Source organism: Mobula hypostoma, chromosome 20 (genome assembly GCF_963921235.1).
Source record: "Mobula hypostoma chromosome 20, sMobHyp1.1, whole genome shotgun sequence".
NCBI lineage: Eukaryota > Metazoa > Chordata > Chondrichthyes > Myliobatiformes > Myliobatidae > Mobula > Mobula hypostoma.
In genome coordinates this window covers 59402674-59426502 of record NC_086116.1, presented here as the reverse complement: position 1 = coordinate 59426502, position 23829 = coordinate 59402674, and the positions used below count along the sequence as shown (strand labels likewise).

Genomic DNA, 23829 nt, shown 5'->3' with positions numbered 1-23829 from the left:
GTGCTGTCACATCTGTCCCATCAAATCAGAATTGTGCACGGCACCCTACTTGACAGATACCAGATATAATTCACCGGAGTGGTTGCGCGCTGTGTCGTGCCACCATCTTCTCCTCCTCCAAGATATTATACAAGATCTTACTTTATTACTACTGTTTCAAGATTTCCAAATGTATCTCAATATTGTTTTCACCTTTTTCTGTTTCAGTGCTCTAGCAAAACTTACTCCACTTAATTTTCAGAGCCTTATCCCATGCTTCAGTGTCAGAACTATGGAGTCTTCTTTTCCATTTTGCCTAAGCTTTTTAAAAGTTTTAATTCCCAGTCATAGTTATAACACAGCCATATCTCTGTAATAATGTTTCGACTGCACCTATTCACTTCTATTAGTGTCATTTATTAACCTGTTTTGTTATGAATGTTCTCTGCATTCAAATAAAGAGCTTCCAGTCGACTTTTTCTTTACCATTTTCTGCTTCTCTGACTCAATTGGGGTATACTTTATTGTTTGTATGTTCAGCCCCTCCTAGCATATTCTGGTTATTGTCTAGTTATCAAGAAATGCACGTAGTATTTAGTTTAAAACCTGATCTACAACACTAGCTACTGAGTTCATTAGTCCCATCCTGACTGAAGTGAAGTGAAACAGTTCCCTATTTCCCCAGTTCATCTATCACCAACCAGCCTCTGTCACACCCCTCCCTCTCACTTCTGTGTACTGGTTATCTTCCACTACACGTTCAGTCTTGACGTAGGATGTCAAGACAATCCATCACCCATTCCTTTGCCTTCACAGATGCTGCCTGACCACTGAGTTCTTTCAGCAGTTTTTTTTGCTGAAGATTCCAGTATCTATGGTCTCTTGTGTCTTCTTATACCACACTTGATCAAAGTGTAATGTTGTAAAGTGTGATTAATTTCTCCCCACCTCTAAAGTACAGCAATACTTAGTCTAAGAGTTTGTAATTACTGGTTGGAATAAAGTAATTTCCTGCACCATGATGCATCACACTGTCTGAAGCTCAGAATCCAGCTCTGAGGTGAAGTTTCTCGAACTGTAAGTGTGGTTGTCATTAGATGTCAGATGGTTTCCACAAATTTTACTTTTAGCTGGGCATACAGGCTTATTTGCCTCAATTAACCAGTTAGAGATTAAAAGCTATTTGTTTACCACTCTCTTTCACTGCTGTTGTAAACTACAAGGTAAGATTAATAAAGTAAAATACAATTAAACAACACGTTTTAAAATTTGTTAAATATTAATATTTTCATTTTGATTTGTACATTCAACAGGATTGAACCTCAGAAACTTTAGTATTATATAGCAGATATTCCCCTCTTCCAGTGAATATTTCCACACCCTGGCAGAACCCGCATTTAAGTGTATTACCTAAAGATTCTAGACCAGGAGCTTATTTCTTTGTGTGTTAGATTGGTGATCCTCAGTTAGCTCGCATGGGTCTGTGGCTCTTCATTTTCCTCTTTGCCCTTTTTTACTTAGGCTGCACTTTGACATGGACACACATTTTGTCAGCATAGCAAACAGTAGCTTTGAGTCACATAGGAACCACTTTCTACAAGCCAGTCTGATTCAGTGACTGCCTCATTATCCTTCTCAAATTATGATATACCCAATTTAAAGTTAAAGTAAAATAAAGGATTTCTGGGACTGAATGCTACAGTTATTACCGAAGAATACAAGATTTGCTGAACGTTTTGTCAGTTTCAAAGTTTGCCTTGGTGACATTGTAAGCTAAGCGGATGAAAAAGACTGAGTGACCCTATTTGCATCTGAAAGAATTCCTTCATGTTGTCACAAGTTAGAGCTGATAACACTGATCCTTAAAGCATTGGCTATATTTATAACTTCCTAAAAATCGCCTTTGAAAATAATGTTTTACAAGCACCATGTGATCCACATTTTATTTGTATCAAATGAGCTTTGCATTGATAAATTATTCCACATTTGGAACAGCTCTTTTGAAGCGCTGTTGTTTGCCTGCAGTTATGGAATCTACTTTTATACATTACCTTTGACACAACTGCTGTGCATATTTGAAAAAAATAGCTCTGTTCTTTTTATGTAGGTTTAACTTCAGAACCAATTTGTCTGAGAACATCTGTTTCCTTTTAGTTTCAGCACCTTTCAAAGCCTGACAAAATAGTAAAGTTTCTTAAAATATTGCTACTGAGAAAATATTGAGGAAAAATGGCTTAATGAGTTAGAGCATTCTTCTTTCATCTCTGACACGTAGATTCAAATCTCATGCAGACTTGCGTAATGTAAGTCTCCCCGTCTTTCACTGGTAGTGATTTTGAGCCACATCTCAAGCCAGGAGAAATCGGAGTGTAATAACACAGCAAAATTTTCTGTAATTTATCATTAATTGACTTCATTATGGGAGTATCACTGTGTACCCTGGGTATGCTGAAATACCACCGTTCTGAAATTGAATTATATTATATTAAGGGGTGTATTCTTTCATTATCATGCATTATATGTTCTCTTTTGGCTGGCAAGTATTTCTTTGTGGAAAGGAAAATGTCTAAGTGAATTTGGGTTCACTAAAAGTATACTGAGCATTATGTTACAATGATCAAATTATAAATTGTGCACCTTCTCTTAAGGCTGTTCACTCTTTTTCACAAATGTTATTTTAAAAATAAATATGCTTGGCAAGAAATATGAACGAGAATCTCAAGATATTCTATATCAGAAAAAAAGGGGTTCCAGGGAAAGGTGGTTCACCTGTGGGACTAAAGGGGTAACTTATGTGTTGAATCAAGCAATATGAACAAGGTACTCATCTGTATTCAGCATGGAGAAGAATGTGGAAGATGGTGAGTTCAGGAAAATGTATGTCAATGATCTGGAACCGGTTAAGGAGGAAGAGGAGCCATCCGATGTCATGGAACACTCGAGGGTTGATAACTCCCCAGACTGAATGAGATATATCCTAGGTTGTTATGAGAAGCAAAGGAGGAGATAGCTTTGGTCCTAATGGAGCATTTTTCAACTTTAATGGCCATAGGTGAGCTTCAGAAAACTGGAGGACAGCTAATGTTCTTCTTTTATTTAAGAAAGACAGCAGAGACAAGCCAAGGAACTATAGACTGGTTAGCCTTACTTCAGTGACATGGAAAAAGTCCTAAGTGGTAGGATTTGGAAAGGCATTGAATTGTTCAGGAATAGCCAGCATGGCTCTGGAAGGAGGAAGTCCTACTTCAATAATTTAATTGCATCTTTTCAGGAAGAAATTCAGAAAATTGTTAAAGGCAGGACAATAGGCATTGCCTATATGGACTTCAGTAAGGTAAGGTCTCACATAGTAGACTCGTCTAGAATGTTAAGGTAAATGGATCCAAGGTGAGCTAGTTAATTGAATCCAAAATTGGCTTGTTGATAAGAAGCACAACATAGTGGTGAAATGATGTTTTTTCTGATTTTTTTTCCCCCATTGAAAGTCTTTGATCAGTGGAATATTGCAAGAATAATTGTTGAGACCTAGTTGTTCATGATACATATTAATGACTTGCATGTGGCATAGAGGTCAAGGGCAGTTAATGAAGAATCAGGGGCAGCAGCAGTGGGCAGAGTATTGGCAGATGGAATTTAATCCAGCAAATGTGAGGTGGTGCATTTTGGGAGAGAGTGCAGAGGAGAATCACCAAGACTTCGCATGGATTTATCAGACTTCTGTCATGGGAAGAGATTGGATAAGACTGGCGTAACACATACAAAATGCTGAAGGAAATCAGCAGGTCAGCCAGCATCTATGGAGGGAAATTAGCAATCAATATTTAAAGTTGAGGATCTTTTTCAGGACAGCAGTGATGAATTTATGATAGTCGTGCTTGTTTGTCTGCAGCAAAGGAAGCTGACACCTCTGACAGATGTATATAAAATGATAAGAGGTGTAGATATGGTAGATGGGCCAAAAGGTTAATATGGGACTGATTGATTTATGGGCCCTTTTCTGTGCTAAATAGCTCTGTGAATCTAAATGATTAATGGACCCCGATTTTTCCATTAAAATGGAAGTGAAACTTTATGACTTGAAGCAACTTTCAATATGCTTCAGCATTATTACTGCTGTTTGATGACTATAAACAACCAAAATAATAAGAATATTATTCTGAATCTTTATGGCTGTACACTGTAACCAGACTGATTTTTTTTCTTGCATTATGTTGTATTTCCCTGAGAAAATATGACATTGGCATCAAATTGGTGCAATAATTTTCATTACCAAGCAATTTGATGTGTATGAAATTTATAAAGATAGAAATTGATGGTTCTGTGGTAGAAAATTATGCCAATGTAGTACATTTATTTTTGTTAAGATTTATAGGATATCTGGAATTAAAAATTCAATGGTGATATGCCTTTTTTGCATTTTGCATTGGTGTTAATCTAAAACCCAATTGCTAATCATAATTCGATATCCTTATCCTCTTTTTGGGTTTCCAAAAACTGAGTGTTTGACACAGGGCTGGAGATCATCAAAGCAAACTCCTTTAGTTTGCACCTTTGCATTTATCAGACAGTTTGTGTTGATTCATGATTGAAGATTATTTTATGCTATTTCCGGTACATAAGGAGAACGAAATAATTGTCACTCTGGATCCAATGCAGCACAAAAAAAATCAAAAGACAAAGAACACGATGGTGATTAAAAAAAAACACAATAAATATAAATACGTAAAATAGATTATATACATAGATTGATATGTCCATAAAGTGATGCTGGGTTGTACATAAGGTGACTGACAGGAAATAATAAAGTAGTGATGGAGTGGGTGGAGGTGTTGATCAGCCTTACTGCTTTGGGAAAGTAACTGGTGGTCTGGTGTGGACGCTACATAGCCTTCTCCCTGATGGGAGTAGGACTTGTGTTACTTGTACAAGGTCCGTGGTTGCTGACTGACTGACTTTGTTTATTATACATCCCATAGTTTGGATATTGCTTTCCTAATGTCTCCAGCAAACTTTAACGTACTAAGTTATCTATTTGTTTTTAATGTTACAGCTACTATATAGATCCAATTGGTTTCCAGCATTTAGAAAGCTGCCTCTCTGAAAAGACACATCAATAAAATAATTTGCACTTGTTTATACTTTAACTATATTTTCAGCATTAGCCACACAAGCCGAAGACCTTACCTTGGTGAAAAGAATGGATTTGACTATTATTTTGTATCTGATGAAGAGTTTGAAGAAATGATTCAAATGGTAATGATTATCTTAAATAGAATGACTGAGCATTGTGAATTTATTATATTTTTCTCTTAAATTCTTTGCAAGTTCCTATCAGGATGTGGATTCTGTTAAATGCATTCCAGAAAGGCCCCTATTAATTCAGTTTAAACATTCTGTGAGTCAGATTGCCTTCTCCTATCACTTACTGTATACTGTACATCAGTTCAGTCTTGAAACACAATAACTATTGGTTAAAATCACAAATCTTGTCTTTGTGACTGCAACTGCCTTATAAACCTGTCTGCAGTCTTTGATCTGAAAGATCATCCTTCTGCAATCTCCCTATTCAATGCTCACCCTGTGATACGACTCTTCATGATTTTATTCCCTTAATTTTTCAACTTACCACGTATATCTGCAGTATACTATTTTTCAACACCTACAGAGTTGCCTTCAGTATGCCGCAATGATCCATCCTTCCTAAGCTTATTAATGTTGTCTCTTGGCAATAGTCATCATATTTGGTGAAAGTCGGAAAGAATTATCGGACAAACAACAATTAATACTACAATATTTAATGTTGCCAATATCCACTTTTACCTCTTTGATTTAATTTTGTGCTGTCTGACATCGTGAATGACTGTGAATTCTTCCAGTTAAACGCCAGCTCTTATGCTTGGTTTTTGCAAGATTCTGTGTACTTTCAGCTAAGATTCCAACTTGCCATACAACTTCAATTGCTGCTTGAATGTGGTTCAATAAAAAATAAGTCTTTACTCATATCTTAAACATTTTCCATAGTGGCTACCTCAACTCTATATCTTTGAAACCCTCAGTACACACTTCTGTTGTTCTCAGAGGAGTTCTATGGGCTTTCAAATTCTGCAATACAACACACTCCAATCCATCCTAAACCTTGCTGGCTTCCCCACATCCCAATGATTCCCACTGGAATTTGTCCTTGCCATAGCTTCTTCTTCCACAGCACATGGATTTCTGAATTTTCATCTATAAGTTAATTATTTCATATTCTCTCCTTTAACTATGCAGACCAATCTACTTAACCCAACTAATGGATGAGGCTTATGCATGTACTCTTCCATTTTTGTTCCAACTTGCTTGTAAAGCCTTCAGCCTTTTCAGTTTTGCACTCATAATCTCTCTTTATTCGCAATGTTTCCTCATGTAAAAGGATGTTGACACCTCTTTCTATTTAAAAATGCTTATTGGTCAACTTCACTAATCCTTCTCCTACTTTTTGTTAATGAACTAATGGTTTGTAACCTTCTCACCAGGCTTGTATACAAACTCCACTTGTAACCTAACTCTAATAGTCACGTGCCTCAGCGATGAGAAGGCCACCTTTCATAAACAACATACGTTTAGCGTCAGTATGATTTGGGGTTCAACCAAAGAGGAACATCGTGATGTTCCAATTAAAGAAACCTCAGTTTGAGCAAATGCTGTGTAAATATTGCCTATACACAATTATCAGTCAGCAAGAAGTAACAGATTGTACACAGCATCAAATTATAAAGAAAATATATTTACCAATTTCACCTTTAACAAGCAGTTATTAAAAGAGTGAAAAGAAAGAAGGGGAAAAAGATAAAAGGGCCCCTTACAGTTAGACCAGTGGAAATGTGCACATGACCATTGGAGCTCATCTCTTTCAAAAGTTGGGTATAAGTGTTACTCATGGTACTGAACCCATGGTCTGAGTGAAAGCACATGTCGCAGTCCGAACTTCCTTCGAAGTCCATCTCGAACAAACTGGCTCACTCTCAGGAGTATTGGCCCTTCCTCCTGGGCGACATTCATCTGCACAAAGCACTTCTTGCAATGGGGACTCTCCTTCCAATGGCATTCTGTGGTATCTTCCCTTCTATCCTGCTCCACATCTCCCACCGAAAGCTTATGGAGTGTTAGCTTTCATAAGTTGAGGGATAGAGTTTAAGAGTCACTGGGTAATGATGCAGCTCTATAAAACTCTGGTTAGGCCACACTTGGAGTACTGTGTCCAGTTCTGGTCGCCTCACTATAGGAAGGATGTGGAAGCATTGGAAAGGGTACAGAGGAGATTTACCAGGATGCTGCCTGGTTTATAGAGTATGCATTATGATCAGAGATTAAGGGAGCTAGGGCTTTACTCTTTGAAGAGAAGGAGGATGAGAGGAGACATGACAGAGGTATACAAGGTATTAAGAGGAATAGATAGAGTGGATAGCCACCACCTCTTCCCCAGGGCACCACTGCTCAACACAAGGGGACATGGCTTTAAGGTAAGGGGTGGGAAGTTCAAGGGGGATATTAGAGGAAGGTTTTTTACTCAGAGAGTGGTTGGTGCATGGAATACACTGCCTGAGTCAGTGGTGGAGGCAGATACACTAGTGAAATTTAAGTGACTACTAGACAGGTATATGGAGGAATTTAAGGTGGGGGGTTATATGGGAGGCAGGGTTTGAGGGTCGGCACAACAATGTGGGCCAAAGGGCCTATACTGTGCTGTACTATTCTATGTTCTATGTTCTAAAAGACCCTAAACCAGACTACTGTCCCTCACAAATCTCTTTCTGCCCTGCTCTCTCTAGAACCTTCTCCTGATCCCACCATCCTAATTGGCTGACACAACATTCCTAAGTTGAACAGCAGGACTTCTTAAATTAGTGGGACATACTGCTCTTGCAGAAAACTGCTAAAATGAAATACTTACAGCATAGTAGTAACCAGGGCATTACAGGTTCAAAACACAAGGACCTTAAAAACTAATGACCCTGAAGAAGGGTCTCAGTCCAAAACATCACTATCTATTAATTTCCAAACATGCTGCCCGACCTGCTGAGTTCCTCCAGCAATTTGTGTGTGTGTGCTTTGGATTTCCAGCATCTGCAGACTTTGTCATGTTAATAGTTCAAAAGCTGCAGATGGTGGAGAACTGCCCACACTTGCCTCTGCCTATTTAACAAAGTGAACTTACCTGACATAAATTACCCAAACAGGAACTTGCATTTACCTATGCATTTACACGGTCTTCCATGACAGCAGTATTTTGGGGGTACTGGAGGAAATCTTACCTACAAAAAAGCCTAAAACTGAAAATCTTCCAAAGCTCACTAACGAACATGAGGGAGGCACGTCTGCACTATGTTCCACCAGGAAGCCCAGCTGAATTCCCCACTGTATTGGACTTGGTGAGGAATCTGTTTGTTCAAAGAGCGACTACACCTTACTGACTGCAACTTCAGGACTGCATTGAAGAGGCTGCTCATAGTAATGCAAAGAATGTCAACTTTCCACAAAATTTAGGCATGTTTCACAGATATTACATGCCTCATATTCTCAATGTCAGAGCAGCAAGAATGACGCAGGGATAATCAAGTCAATGCACAAATCCCCACAAGAATCATTAAGCACGTTAATGTATTTATATGTATATAATTTAAATCACCCTCTTGCAAAGTTCAGTGCAAAACTCAAACTTCCATCAATGGAAGTTTGTAAGTCCTTATCAGAAAATGGCCTTCTTAGCTTCTTTACTGTTTCTCTCTATTTTCCTGAGTTTCTCCAATCTTCTTAGTAGGTATTTTATATATTTTTACTTTTGCGGCATTTTTTAGCCAGAGAATTTTGAACCACATAAGAACAAATTGAGGTTGACTAAATGATTCTGCCTTTAGTTTTTGCCTCCTCCCTGTCTACCATCTGTGTTACAGTTTCCCATGAAATAACCAAAATCAGGAAACACAGTTTGTTGGGAATCATGCATTTAGATTTCCTATCCCAGCAATCTAAAATTCAGTACGCTAGTGTGACACTTATACCATGACTCATTTCCATATACATGTTTTAATTCTGTAATTTAAATGAAGTAAGTATTATATAATTCATCAAACTGCACTTCATAATTCTGTGCTGTTTTCCTAAATTTCACTGGGATAAGTGCATTTTTATTTTATTTCTCTTTCTACTCTGTGGCCCCTTTCAGGATTATTTTCTCTGTCCTGAATGGTTTAGTTTATTAGGTACCAACTAGGAGTTTGAGATTTGGTATGTTCAAAATAAATGTATTATCAGAGTTAATTTACGTCATCATAAACAACCCTGAGATGATTTTTCTTGTGGGCATACTCAATAAATCCATAATAGAATAATAACCATATTAATCAATAAAGAGCTGCACCAACTGTTTGTTCAACCGGTGTGCAAAAACAAAAAGGAAGAAATAGTAATAAATAAATAAGCAATAATTATCGAGAACATGAAATGAAGAGTCCTTGAAAGTAAGTCCATAGGTTATGAGAATATTTCAGTGACAGGTGTATCAGCCTGGCTTGGTGTCTCCTCCTCCTGCCTATCTTCCTGCCATGGTGATGAACCTTCATCTGCTTAAAGATGGCGTACCTGCTTGCTTGAGAGCTAAGTCTGCCAAGTCCTTCAGAAAATCATGAAATCTGTAGTTCATTAAGTCAATTTAAAAGTACATTGCTTAAAGGGAAATTACATGCTGCAGATTACAGTGAAAGTAATTCAAAAAAGTACATATATTTAGAAGTATTGTACGTAACCCACAGAACATCACTGTAGTTTACTGGTGCCATCTTGCCACAGTTCAAATGTCACCAAACACTAACAAATTCCTAAAGATTACCATGGAGAGCAGTCTGACCAGTTGCATCACCATTCGTATAGAGATGTCTATATGCACAGGATTGAAGGAAGCTGCAGAGGGTTATGATCTCAGCCAGCTCCGTTGTGGGCACTAGCCTCCTCTTCATCAAGGTCACTTCAAATGGCAGTGCCTCAAAAAGGCAGAATCCTTCATCAAGGACCCTCACTACCCAGTATGTGCTCTCTTCTCATTATTGCCAGGAGGTACAGGGGCCTGAAGAGAGCACTCAATGTTTTAAGAACATGTTCTTCCTTTCCGCCATCAGATTTCTAAACGGTCCATGAATACTACCTCAGTATTTTGCTGTCTTTCTGTACTACTTGCTTATTGTTTTGATATTTCTTATTGTAACTTCTAGGAATTCTTTTATGCATTGCACTGTATTGTTGCTACAAAACATCAAATTTCATGACATATGTTAATGCTGATTCTGATTTTGAACTATGTTTGAGAGGCCTGTTGTTAGCATTTCATCTGGGCTGCTCTAAACTGAAAAAGAATCTGTGCTGACTTGCTCTTTGTCACCCTAGAGTCATATCCTGGTATGAAGAGGCTTGATATTACAGAATAGTGAAATAGGAAAATTGTATGTTTCTTGATTATAGTGACTTTTGAGAAAAATTCTGAAACAAATCCAAAGTTTTAATTTCCAAGCCTCCCGGACGTCTACATCTGCGCCAAGTGCATCGAGATGCAGCTCCTAAGGGACCGCGTTACGGAACTGGAGCTGCAGCTCGATGACCTTCGTCTGGTCAGAGAGAGCGAGGAGGTGATAGAGAGGAGTGGAAGGCAGGTGGTCACGCCGGGGCCACGGGAGGCAGGCAAGTGGGTCACGGTTAGGAGGGGGAAGGGGAAAAGTCAGGTGATGGGGAGTACCCCGGTGGCTGTGCCCCTTAACAACAGGTACTCCTGTTTGAGTACTGTTGGGGGGGACAGCTTACCCGGGGGAAGCGACAGTGGCCCTGCCTCCGGCACAGAGTCTGGCCCTGTAGTTCAGAAGGGTAGGGCAAGAAAGAGGAGGGCAGTTGTGATAGGGGATTCGATAGTAAGGGGGTCAGATAGGCGATTCTGTGGACGCAGTCCAAAGACCCGGATGGTAGTTTGCCTCCCTGGTGCCAGGGTCCGGGATATTTCTGATCGTGTCCAAGATATCCTGAAGTGGGAGGGTGAGGAGCCAGAGGTCGTGGTACATATAGGTACCAATGACATAGGTAGGAAAAGGGATGAAGTCCTGAAAGGAGAATATAGGGAGCTAGGAAGGGAGTTGAGAAAAAGGACCGCAAAGGTAGTAATCTCGGGATTACTGCCTGTGCCACGCGACAGTGAGAGTAGGAATGCGATGAGGTGGAGGATAAATGCGTGGCTGAGGGATTGGAGCAGGGGGCAGGGATTCAAGTTTTTGGATCATTGGGACCTCTTTTGGCGCAGGCGTGACCTGTACAAAAAGGACGGGTTACACTTGAATCCTAGGGGGACCAATATCCTGGCGGGGAGATTAGCGGGGGCTACTGAGGTGATTTTAAACTAGAATGGTTGGGGGGTGGGAATCAAATTAAAGAGGCTAGGCGTGAGGAGGTTAGTTCACAACAGAGGGATGGGAACCAGTGCAGAGGGTGTAAAGTGAGCATAGAAGCAAAAAGTACAAAGGAGAAAAGTAAAAGTGGCAGGCCGACAAATCCAGGGCAAGCATTAAAAAGGGCCACTTTTCAACATAATTGTATAAGGGCTAAGAGAGTTGTAAAAGAGCGCCTGAAGGCTTTGTGTGTCAATGCAAGGAGCATTCGTAATAAGGTGGATGAATTGAAAGTGCAGATTGTTATTAATGATTATGATATAGTTGGGATCACAGAGACATGGCTCCAGGGTGACCAGGGATGGGAGCTCAATGTTCAGGGATATTCAATATTCAGGAGGGATAGACATGAAGGAAGGGGAGGTGGGGTGGCGTTGCTGGTTAAAAAAGAGATTAACGCAATAGAAAGGAAGGACATAAGCCGGGAAGATGTGGAATCGATATGGGTAGAGCTGCGTAACACTAAGGGGCAGAAGACGCTGGTGGGAGTTGTGTACAGGCCACCTAACAGTAGTAGTGAGGTCGGAGATGGTATTAAACAGGAAATTAGAAATGTGTGCAATAAAGGAACAGCAGTTATAATGGGTGACTTCAATCTACATGTAGACTGGGTGAACCAAATTGGTAAAGGTGCTGAGGAAGAGGATTTCTTGGAATGTATGCGGGATGGTTTTTTGAACCAACATGTCGAGGAACCGACTAGAGAGCAGGCTATTCTGGACTGGGTTTTGAGCAATGAGGAAGGGTTAATTAGCGATCTTGTCGTGAGAGGCCCCTTGGGTAAGAGTGACCATACTATGGTGGAATTCTTCATTAACATGGAGAGTGACATAGTTAATTCAGAAACAAAGGTTCTGAACTTAAAGAGGGGTAACTTTGAAGGTATGAGACGTGAATTAGCTAAGATAGACTGGCAAATGACACTTAAAGGATTGACGGTGGATATGCAATGGCAAGCATTTAAAGGTTGCATGGATGAACTACAACAATTGTTCATCCCAGTTTGGCAAAAGAATAAATCAAGGAAGGTAGTGCACCCGTGGCTGACAAGAGAAATTAGGGATAGTATCAATTCCAAAGAAGTAGCATACAAATTAGCCAGAGAAAGTGGCTCACCTGAGGACTGGGAGAAATTCAGAGTTCAGCAGAGGAGGACAAAGGGCTTAATTAGGAAGGGGAAAAAAGATTTTGAGAGAAAACTGGCAGAGAACATAAAAACGGACTGTAAAAGCTTTTATAGATATGTGAAAAGGAAAAGACTGGTAAAGACAAATGTAGGTCCCCTGCAGACAGAAACAGGTGAATTGATTATGGGGAGCAAGGACATGGCAGACCAATTGAATAATTACTTTGGTTCTGTCTTCACTAAGGAGGACATAAATAATCTTCCAGAAATAGTAGGGGACAGAGGGTCCAGTGAGATGGAGGAACTGAGTGAAATACATGTTAGTAGGGAAGTGGTGTTAGGTAAATTGAAGGGATTGAAGGTAGATAAATCCCCAGGGCCAGATGGTCTGCATCCTAGAGTGCTTAAGGAAGTAGCCCAAGAAATAGTGGATGCATTAGTGATAATTTTTCACAACTCGTTAGATTCTGGACTAGTTCCTGAGGATTGGAGGGTGGCTAATGTAACCCCACTTTTTAAAAAAGGAGGGAGAGAGAAACCGGGGAATTATAGGCCAGTTAGTCTAACGTCGGTGGTGGGGAAACTGCTGGAGTCAGTTATCAAGGATGTGATAACAGCACATTTGGAAAGCGGTGAAATGATCGGACAAAGTCAGCATGGATTTGTGAAAGGAAAGTCATGTCTGACGAATCTCATAGAATTTTTTGAGGATGTAACTAGTAGAGTGGATAGGGGAGAACCAGTGGATGTGGTATATTTGGATTTTCAAAAGGCTTTTGACAAGGTCCCAGACAGGAGATTAGTGTGCAAACTTAAAGCACACGGTATTGGGGGTAAGGTATTGGTGTGGGTGGAGAATTGGTTAGCAGACAGGAAGCAAAGAGTGGGAATAAACGGGACCTTTTCAAAATGGCAGGCGGTAACTAGTGGGGTACCGCAAGGCTCAGTGCTGGGACCCCAGTTGTTTACAATATATATTAATGACTTGGATGAGGGAATTAAATGCAGCATCTCCAAGTTTGCGGATGACACGAAGCTGGGTGGCAGTGTTAGCAGTGAGGAGGATGCTAAGAGGATGCAGGGTGACTTGGATAGGTTGGGTGAGTGGGCAAACTCATGGCAGATGCAATTTAATGTGGATAAATGTGAAGTTATCCACTTTGGTGGCAAAAATAGGAAAACAGATTATTATCTGAATGGTGGCCAATTAGGAAAAGGGGAGGTGCAACGAGACCTGGGTGTCATTTACACCAGTCATTGAAAGTGGGCATGCAGGTACAGCAGGCGATGAAAAAGGCGAACGGTATGCTGGCATTTATAGCGAGAGGATTCGAGTACAGGAGCAGGGAGGTACTACTGCAGTTGTACAAGGCCTTGGTGAGACCACACCTGGAGTATTGTGTGCAGTTTTGGTCCCCTAATCTGAGGAAAGACATCTTTGCCATAGAGGGAGTACAAAGAAGGTTCACCAGATTGATTCCTGGGATGGCAGGTCTTTCATATGAAGAAAGACTGGATGAACTGGGCTTGTACTCGTTGGAATTTAGAAGTTGAGGGGGGATCTGATTGAAACGTATAGGATCCTAAAGGGATTGGACAGGCTAGATGCGGGAAGATTGTTCCCGATGTTGGGGAGTTCCAGAACGAGGGGTCACAGTTTGAGAATAGAGGAGAAGCCTTTTAGGACCGAGATTAGGAAAAACTTCTTCACACAGAGAGTGGTGAATCTGTGGAATTCTCTGCCACAGCAAACTGTTGAGGCCAGTTCATTGGCTATGTTTAAGAGGGAGTTAGATATGGCCCTTGTGGCTACAGGGGTCAGGGGGTATGGAGGGAAGGCTGGGTTCTGAGTTGGATGATCAGCCATGATCATAATAAATGGTGGTGCAGGCTCGAAGGGCCGAATGGCCTACTCCTGCACCTATTTTACATGTTTCTATGTTTCTAAATCTGATGAAGGACAAAGTAGTTAAATAGAGGGTAAACCACTATGACAACTGGGATGTAGTACTTATTTCACTGCAGAGAAGGAACAGTTACTGATGAGGCCCAAGTGTTCTATACAATGCATTCCATCTGTCACGCTGTGTGGTTCTCTTTATTATTATTCTTGTTCACTTTAATCACCAGCATTTTCCAGTTTTCTCCTCTCCTAAAAAAGATGACTCATTAGTTTACTGCAGATGACACAGGAGTTTGTAGCCTTCCAGAAGCTCATTGGCATGGCCAGCTCTCCTGCTGATTTCACATAGTGACTGCCAGCAGTTTATTGACCTTGGGAAGGAGCGCTGTAGAATCTAATCCAACTGTGTCTAGCTACATATGCTTTCCAAAAAACAGTATGGAGTTTGGTTTCAAAGAACAATAATAAAGGCATGCTTTTTTTTTCCTATGTTAAAGGTGGAATTGGCAACCTTATTGCCGTTGAACAGCCCATTGAATGTGGATTGAATTCTATGAGCTAGTTGACTAAATGATACAGAATAGGTTTTTAGGACTTCATTGCAAAGGCTGTTAGGAATAAATGAAATGGAAATGGATATAGGCTATACTGTTTCAGTGTTCAGTAATATAGTAGCTGTTTCACTATCTCAGCAATTGGAATTGGTTTATTAATGTCACATTTACCAAGGTAGAGTAGAAGAGCTTGTTTAGCATATTGTTCATTCAGATTAATTCATTACACAGTACATTGAGATAGTAGAAGGTTGAACAATTACAGAATGCAAGCTATGGCGTAACAACTACAGTGAAAGTACAGTGCAAGTGGACAATGGAGTACAAGATTGTGAGGACAAGAGTCCATCTTATCATCCTAGGGAACCATTCAATAGTGATATAACAGTGGTGTAAAGGAGAGAATGTCCAGAGTGGTCTTTGGTTATGCTGGCTACTTTACTGAGACAGCAAGAAGGGTCCATGGAGCAGAGTCTGGTTTCTGAGATGTGCTGGCAATCACAGGCAGAGCATCCATATAGGATGCTTTCTATGGTATATTGATAAAAATTGGTAAGCATTAATGGGGACATGCTAAATCTCTTTAGTTTCCTGAGAACGTAGAGTTATTAGTAAGCTTTCTGGGCTGTGGCGTCTACGTGGGTGGACCAGGGCAGGCTGTTGATGTTCATTTATAGGAATTTGAAGTTCTCAGCCCTCTTAATGTCAGAACCGTTGATGAAAGCTGGAACATGTACACTGCCCCTTCCTGAAGTCAATGACCAGATCTTTTGCTGACATTGAAGGAAAGGTTGTTGTCGTGACACCACATTACCAAGCTCTCTACCTCTCTCCTGTAATCTGGCTCATTGTTATTTGTTATGTGGCCCACTATCATCCGCAAACTTGTGGATGGAGTTAGACCAAAATCTGTCCTACCTGATCCTCATATCTCTCAGTATCATTAGTGTGCAAAAAATCTACCAGACTTGATCTTGAACATATTCAGCTGAGTGTCCACGTTTGCGTGGGGTGGAAAATTCCAATTAGAGTTTAGATTACATCTATTTTTGGCAGTGTGCTGAATTAGGTCCCCCTTGAAAAAAGTTGTAAAATTGGTCAAAATCAAGTTGGAAACAGGATCTCAGTGTTCTAAGCCCAAATAAAAGCTTTAAGTTCTACTTTGAGTGATCATTGATGGGACTGTACTCAATTCAACAGAACTGCAGGCATTTAGTATGGCGGCAATCAGAGGTGGGCATAGTCTTTAAAATGCCACTCCCTATTGCAACTAGAGCTGCCATGTAGATAAGTCCAGTATATGGGAGCAGGACAGAGCACCTAAGATTTTCTGAAAGGGAGAATGAAGTGCTGAAAGACAACACGTGCCATGAAGGAAGTGTTGTCTGCTGGGGTGGGGGCTGGGGGTGAAGTAAGCAAGCCATCCATTTTCTAATTGCCAGGTCCTGTAAGTAGATGGCTCATATAGTTTCCTCCTGGGATGAAATGCATTGATAAAGGTGGTATCCCACACAAAATTTCATGACCAATACTCACGGAAGCGACTCACTCACTCATACATACACATGTATGTCTGCATGCAAGCACACACATGCTCATACACAAACCCCAGCATCCTATTTCTCACCCCAGCCTTGATCCTCTACACAGGTTAAATCTATAATGTATGGTATTGAAAAATCTTTCAATGTCCATTCCCTCGATTTAAGGCTGATTTATACTTCTGCGTCAAATGGACGCCATAACCTACGCACGTTGTGAGCATTTATACTTGAGCATTGGTGTATCTGCGTCGCTCTGCAATTCGAGCACGTCGCGCATGCACACACACCTGCCTGCGCAAGGCTTCATGGTCATGGTAGTCTTTCTTGGGGTAAACAAGTTTAAAACAAGCGTATCTTTTCATAAAAGTGAAATGTGTCCTCCATAATTTCAGAGGTCTGTAAAGCTTTATGGAAAGCATTGCAGCCAGAGTTCCTCACCTGCACTTCAGTCGCCCAATGGGGAGCTATTGCAGCGTAGGAGGAAATGCAATGCTACCAAGCGGACCAATCACAGTTGTTGTGGTCTGTGTTGCCACGACGCGTAGTTACATTTTGAGAGAGGTGCGCGTCAGGCTATGGTGTAGGGATCCGCATAGGCTTTGCGTTGAGTTCGTAGCGACGCCGTGTCTATGGCATTGATTTGACGCAGAAGTATAAATCAGCCTTTAGGCTGAAACAGTAAAGTGTAAAGAATGGTCACCTGCATGGAAGGTGGCCTCATGGAGGAGACAATCCTCCTCCTCATAAGCACACAGGCCACAGGGACAGAGGTAATCAAAACCTTCCAGGTATTTTCATTATCAATGTTTCATTGTGATTGCTATATCTCTTCTGAATTACAGAAAACGTGTGCATAACCACAAAGGAGTTTTGAATGCAGCCTTTAAGTGTAGCTGTCTTCAGCTTTTCCTTTTCATGGTAAAGAGGCCCAGTGTTTTCCCTCTAAATATTCTCAGGATAACAGGCAGGAGGAATCTGGGGAGAAAACATTACTCAGTTCCAATTGTTACAAGTTGAGTAAAATTTGGTTCTACGACTGAATCTTCATTAGTTCTTCTAATTAGAGTATCTTGAAATAGTAATTTGGTGAATTGGCCTGAAATGACTACACTTAAAGTTTTAAGATGGCTTTCTCATTCCTTAATGAATGAACACTTAATTGTATTGAAATGTCAATCCATTAATATATGTTAATCTGATCAATAAATTGTGAAGTGCATTACTTCCAGTTGCATTAGCTTCAGTGGTGACTTGATAATAGCATCCTCAAAAAGGTTCAAGGTTTTGGCCAATGTTTGTACCAACAGAATAGATCTCCTCTGAGGACAGTTCTTCTAAGGTCATCGTACTTTAAGCAAGGCACCACTGTTCAGGAAGTACATAATTATTTGTCACAACATCTAAAGTAATTGGATCGTGGATCATTCATTGATGGGCAACATTCAGGGCAGGTGCACCTGCTCCACAGCTATCTTAAGTGAATTCAGAGGAGATGTGATGTCAAGGCAGAATTTGCTGAAATGTAGCATTAGGTGTCCTAGTAAAAGTGAAGTCAGTGCTTGGAGTCATACCTTGCATAAAGGAAGATGATTGTGGGTATCAGAGGTCAAACATTCCTGCCTGAGGATATTCCCTTAGGCTTCCTCAGTGATCAATGGAAAGTGCTTGAAACTTAGCAGATCAAGCAGCTTCTGTAGAAATAGAAAGCAACACCCCACAAAATGCTGGAGGAAGTCAGCAGGTCAGGCAACATCTATGGAAAAGAGTAAACATTCAACATTTTAGGCTGAGACCCTTCTTTGGACTGAGAATGAAGGGGTAAGCTGTCTGAATAAAAAGGTTGGGGGAGGGGAAAGGGGCTAGCTGGAAGATGATAGGTGAATCAGTTCTTTGCGGAAATGGGACCCACTCTCAGAGCCTCACAACCGGCCACTTTTTGATATCTCAAGAATGCAGCCTGGAAGACAAGCATACCTTCAGGATGCCAGATTTTTGTGGCTCTGGAGATGAGCTGATTCAAGGCTGGTGCCCCAGACTGAGGTGTCGTAGAAGAACACAGAACATTCAGAGCAGCGGGTTAGCTGTCATGGGTTGTGTGTCCGGAGACTGGAGACCTGAGCCCTGAACCCTGGGGCCGACTCTCTGGGCGCAGAGCTCAGAAAAAGCGATGTAACAGACTTTTAACACCATAAATCAGCGAGTTGTTTGTTATGTCTCCCCTCTCACTGTGAAATGGGGACATCTCTTTTTCCCTTATTAGGGAAAGAGAGAACCTGTGGTATGTCAAATTACTAGGGTACTCCAAGTCTGTATCTTCATTGATGATGCTTTGCTGCATACTTGAGTGCTCGGTGGAGGGTGTAGATGCTTTTTTGCTGGTGGGGGGGGGTCATTGTCTTGCTGTTGCTTGTGTGTGGGAGGGGGATTGGGGTTCTAATGTTTAACTGTCATTTATTCTTTGGGGCACTCCACTGTTTTCGCGTGACATTAAATGTACTTATTGAAACCTATTGAAGCCAGATGGGTGGGAAAGGTCAAGGGCTGAAGAAGAAAGAACTTGGTAGGAAGGGAGAGTGGACTTTAGGAGAAAGCGAAGTGGGGGGGGACCCAGGGGGAAGTAATAGGCAGGTGAGAATAAGTGAAAGGTCAGAGTGGGGAATAGAGGAAGGGGAGGCAGAAGAACTTGTTCACCGAAAGGAGAAATCAATATTCATGCCACCAGGTTGGAGGGTACCCAGACAGAATATAAGGTGTTGCTCCTCCGCCCTGACGATAGCCTCACCTTGGCACAAGAGGAGGCCATGGATCAATATGTCGGAACGTGAATGGGAATTAAAATGTTTGGTCATTGAGAAGTCCCTCTTGTGGCAGATGGTGCGGAAGTGCTTGATGAAGTGATCCCCCAACATATGATGGGTCTCTCCAATGTAGAGGAGGCCGTATCGGGAGCACCATACACAATATACGACCCCAGCAGATTCGCAGGTTTTTGGGTCACCTGAAAGATCTGTTTGGGGCCCTGAATGGAGATGAAGGATGAGGTGTATGGGCAGCTGTAGCACTTAGGCTGCCTGCAAGGAGGAAGGGAGTGTTGTTGGAAGGAACGAATGGACAAGGCAATCGTGAAGGGAGTGATCCCTGTGGAAAGCGGAGTGGGATGGAAGTAAAGATGTTTTAAGTGGTGGAATCCCTTTGGAGATGGGTGGAAGTTGTGGAGGATAATGTGTTTGATGTGGAGGCTGATGGGGTGGTAGGTAAGGACAAGAGGGACTGTCAGTATTACAGCAGTGGAAAGATGGGGTGAACGTGGATGTATGGAGAATTGAGAAAATATGGGTGAAAGCAGCATCAATAGTAGAGGAAGGGAAACCCCGTTCTCCAAAGAAGGAGGTAACACTTCAAGTCCACAGCTGTATTTCCTTTGTAAGAGCGTATTTCCGGTTGTTCTGCTTTTATTTCCCATTTCCAGCATCTCTTTTTTTTCTGATTTTCATCAATAATTTTTCTTGCTTCATGAGTTTAAATGCAGGTTTTTTATGTAAATAAATACGCAGTATTCAATTACAGTTGCACCTCCTGAGCAAATGAAGCAGTAGCCCTGCATGCACCCTTCTGAGATAACACTCACACCACAGAAAATCTTGGGAATGATAATCTCCAAAAAAGAGGGTCTAACTATGTACACTTGACGTTTAATGACACAACTATTTCTGAGTCCCCCCACCACCAATTTCCTGGGAGTCACCAACTGGAGCAGCAGAAAACATTGGCTACAAGAGTAGGTCAGGGATAGGGTACTTGCAGCATGTGACTTGCCTTCCAATACCCCAAGACACAAGTCAGTGAGATTAATGGAGATTAATGGTGCTCCACTCACCAAGCGATCCTCAAGCAGCCTGTCCTCAAATAGGAAGTAAAGCAATCCACTTGATAAGCACCCTCTCAACCTCATCCTAAACAATCATTTACTGTAACACTGGATGTGTCTGCAGTGTCAACCATCAACAAATGCACTGCAATTATCCACCAGGCTTTTTAGGCTTCTTTAGAAAAAGAAATGAAAAGCATCTGTTAAACAGTCCCTTCTAGCCCATGTATTCATTACCTCTCTCTACTCAGCTGGGATATTCTCTTGGGTGTAGACTTCTTTGTCCTTCTCTTAATCCTACAGATCTTAAGGCTCTGCATCATGCAGTGAGGCTCCAGATATCCCTGCTGCTCTCTCCTCAACACTAGTGGTTGTGTGCGGTCGGCAAGACTTTTAGCACATAATGCACTATAATGAGGTGTCTACACACTCAAAATGCTAGAGGAACTCAGCCTGCTCCAGCATCTTGTGTTCATCGCTCAAGATTTCCAGCATCTATCAAAGACTATGCTGATAAAGTGCCTACCTGGATGCGATTTACAAACTGATGTAATTAATAGAACCTCATCTTTGACAAACCAATGGCATTTTTTCAGTATTGTTCAGCTACTCTTGTGGCCTGTTGGAGTGGTGCTCACTGTTGAAGTTGGAATCCAAATTGGTTTAAGTATCAATGGAAGAAGATACTTATTCCTATCCCTCTGAGTCCATCTCTCTGTGCACTGTTGTCCACTGAAGATATCCAGTCATGTGTACTCTCTCAGAATGAAGAATCATGCCAGGAAACTTTGCATTGATCATAAATTAGTTCTTAAGGTCAATTAAGCAGTAAAAGTCCTATTTGTTGATGAAAAAGTCCAGATCATTAATCAAAGTCCTTTTAGGTACAATTGTGCAGTCAATGGTACTTACATTTACAGTATGGAGAACCAGCAATGCAGGCTATGCTAATGTCCAGGATGACACTCTCTGCTCTGAAATCATTCATTCATGAGTAAGAAGCCTGAGTGACCTTTCAGGCACTGCAGTGAGCAGTAGACGTGGCATAGATTTTCTGCCATCTGGCATGATCCAGTGGCCTTGGCCGTCATGAAGAGAGCAGTCCTTTCACAACGGTGGCTAGTGGTCATCCTGCAGGATGTCCCCAGAAATAACAGAACATCTCTTTAATGAAAAAAAGCAAGAAAATATCACATATGATTCTAGTTTAACTAAGACCTCTTGTGTGAAGCTTTGAGCTCCAATTTATGCCAGTTGGGGTAGAAATGTGTGTTGTGTGACCAGCAACACAATCAGGTGCATGTCTGATTTCAGGGAAAGGTCGAGCACATTAACTGTCCTGAAGGGCTTGGCCCAGTCTAACCCAGAGTGATCTGCTCTTGCAAAGCTTATTTTGAGGCACAATATGTTTAATGTTGTGCTATGTTAGGCTCTATCCTAGGATGTGGGTTCATCCGTTACCTTGGACGTCGACTGCACTCTTTTCCCTAGATGCTGCCTGGCCTGCTGAGTTCCTCCAGCATTTCGTGTGCGTTGCTTAGATGAGTGCATTGCTTTTATTCTCTGGTATCCTATTGAAAATACCTAGCACCATTTTGTTAAAACGAGTTATTATGTAGTTTCTTGATGCAATTACAAAAATACAATTTGTTGCTATCCAATACTGTATATTCATCTTTTCGTACAGCTGAAGCTATAAAGGAATATTTCTTCCATCTTATACAAAGTTAAAATCACAACAATTTTTAATGGGTTGTTTTTGGTTTAAGAATTAAATTCTAATTTTTATCTGTGGTGCTATTGTGTCAGTTTACCAAATTCCAAATCTAGTCCTTGATCTGACTACTCTTAAAGTCAGCATTCAGTCAGGTTTCCAAAGGTATTCTAAACTCCCCAATGGTGAGAGCCAGGAGAAAGTTCTTTTATAAGACCTTCAAATGATCTTTTAATCAAAAATATACAATAGATGGATGAACAAATACATTGCCCTTTTGCTCAAGTTTGTTTTTAAATTAAAAAATGAAAGTTGCTTTTAATTATCATTTTTCTGCCATCGTAATAGTGAAGTGTTTGACTTCTTTTTCTGTTTGAATGTTTTCATACAGGGGAAATTTATCGAGACAGTGAAGTATGACGGATGTTATTTTGGCCTTAGCAGAGATGCATTAGAAGATGTAGCCAGTAAGGGTCTGGCATGCTGTACTCATATGGAACTAGATGTAGGTTTGAAGATGTTGTGCATTGTGCTTTGTGAATGACACACATTGTTCTATAGCAATAGTTTGTGAAATCATAGAAACTAAATTATTTCAAAAGGAATATAATTTTACTACATGTTCTACATGCAATGTTTTATCATTAGAAATAGTTTTGGTGTCATCGTTGCAAATGAGAAACAAAATAGTCTGCATTTCCGCTTTTGCCCCAGCAGTGATTTGACAAACTTTACTATCTATGAATTACCTTTAGAAATTACACCTTCATAAATTAGGCAGCAGCTCCAGTAAATTTGTGTAATATTGGTAAGTGTTTTATAGCTGTATAATATTCATAGTGTAAAGTGTACAAGAGCTATTACAACTAGAGCTTTTCCCAAATAGTGCCTTGACAGACCTGACTCCTGAAATGGCCTGGTGCTAAAGTTTCATACCGCAATACCAGAAAATTGCAAAAGAGCTAAATATTTTCAAAATATTTTTAAAAACCTATTTATTTAGATGCAAGAAATTATGCAGATACTTGAAATTTTGAGCAACGCACCCAAAATGCTGGAGGTACTCAGCAGATCAGGTCTTGATGGAGGGTCTTGGCTCAAAATGTTAACTGTTTTTTCTTCTATATATGCTGCCTGACCTGCTGAGTTCATCCAATATTCTGCATATGTTGCTAATTATTTTAATACTTACAATTAGAGATATCCCAGTGGTCAGACTATTGACTACATCTTCAGGTTTGAAGGAGGTGTATCTGAAGCTAATGAATGCAGTGATAGCCTCCTTCCAAAATTCCACAGATCCTAGAATGGATCCCACAGATTGAAAGGTAGAAAATCAAAGAGTAAGATAAATGGGGATCTGTGAACAAATTAGCCTGGCATCAATAACAGAGAAAATGCCTAAATCTATGATCAAAGAGTTGGTTAACACAAAATTCTGAAAATAATGATAGGATTGGGCAGTGACAGGATATATTTATGAGAAATGATTAAATTTAGGAAAGTTATCAATAACAAAATAGAAATGGGCAAAGCAGTTAATGTGATATATTTGAATTTTAAGAAGGCTTGATTATGTGCCACACAAGAGATGGTATAAGGGATAATATTCTGCCTTGAAGGCAGAAACATTTGCAAGAACTTAACATTGCAATCAGTGGCAAGTGTTGAGATCATCC

General features: G+C 40.7%; 1 protein-coding gene across 1 annotated transcript in view; it reads left to right on the top strand.

Moving 5' to 3' along the window:
- lrguk (leucine-rich repeats and guanylate kinase domain containing) overlaps positions 1-23829 on the top strand; it is a 161749-nt gene that overhangs the window by 103329 nt on the left and 34591 nt on the right. The window contains exons 12-13 of the mRNA XM_063072199.1: positions 5136-5232; positions 22542-22655. Of these exons, the coding sequence (XP_062928269.1) occupies positions 5136-5232; positions 22542-22655 (211 nt within the window). The remainder of the gene's footprint in view (positions 1-5135; positions 5233-22541; positions 22656-23829) is intronic.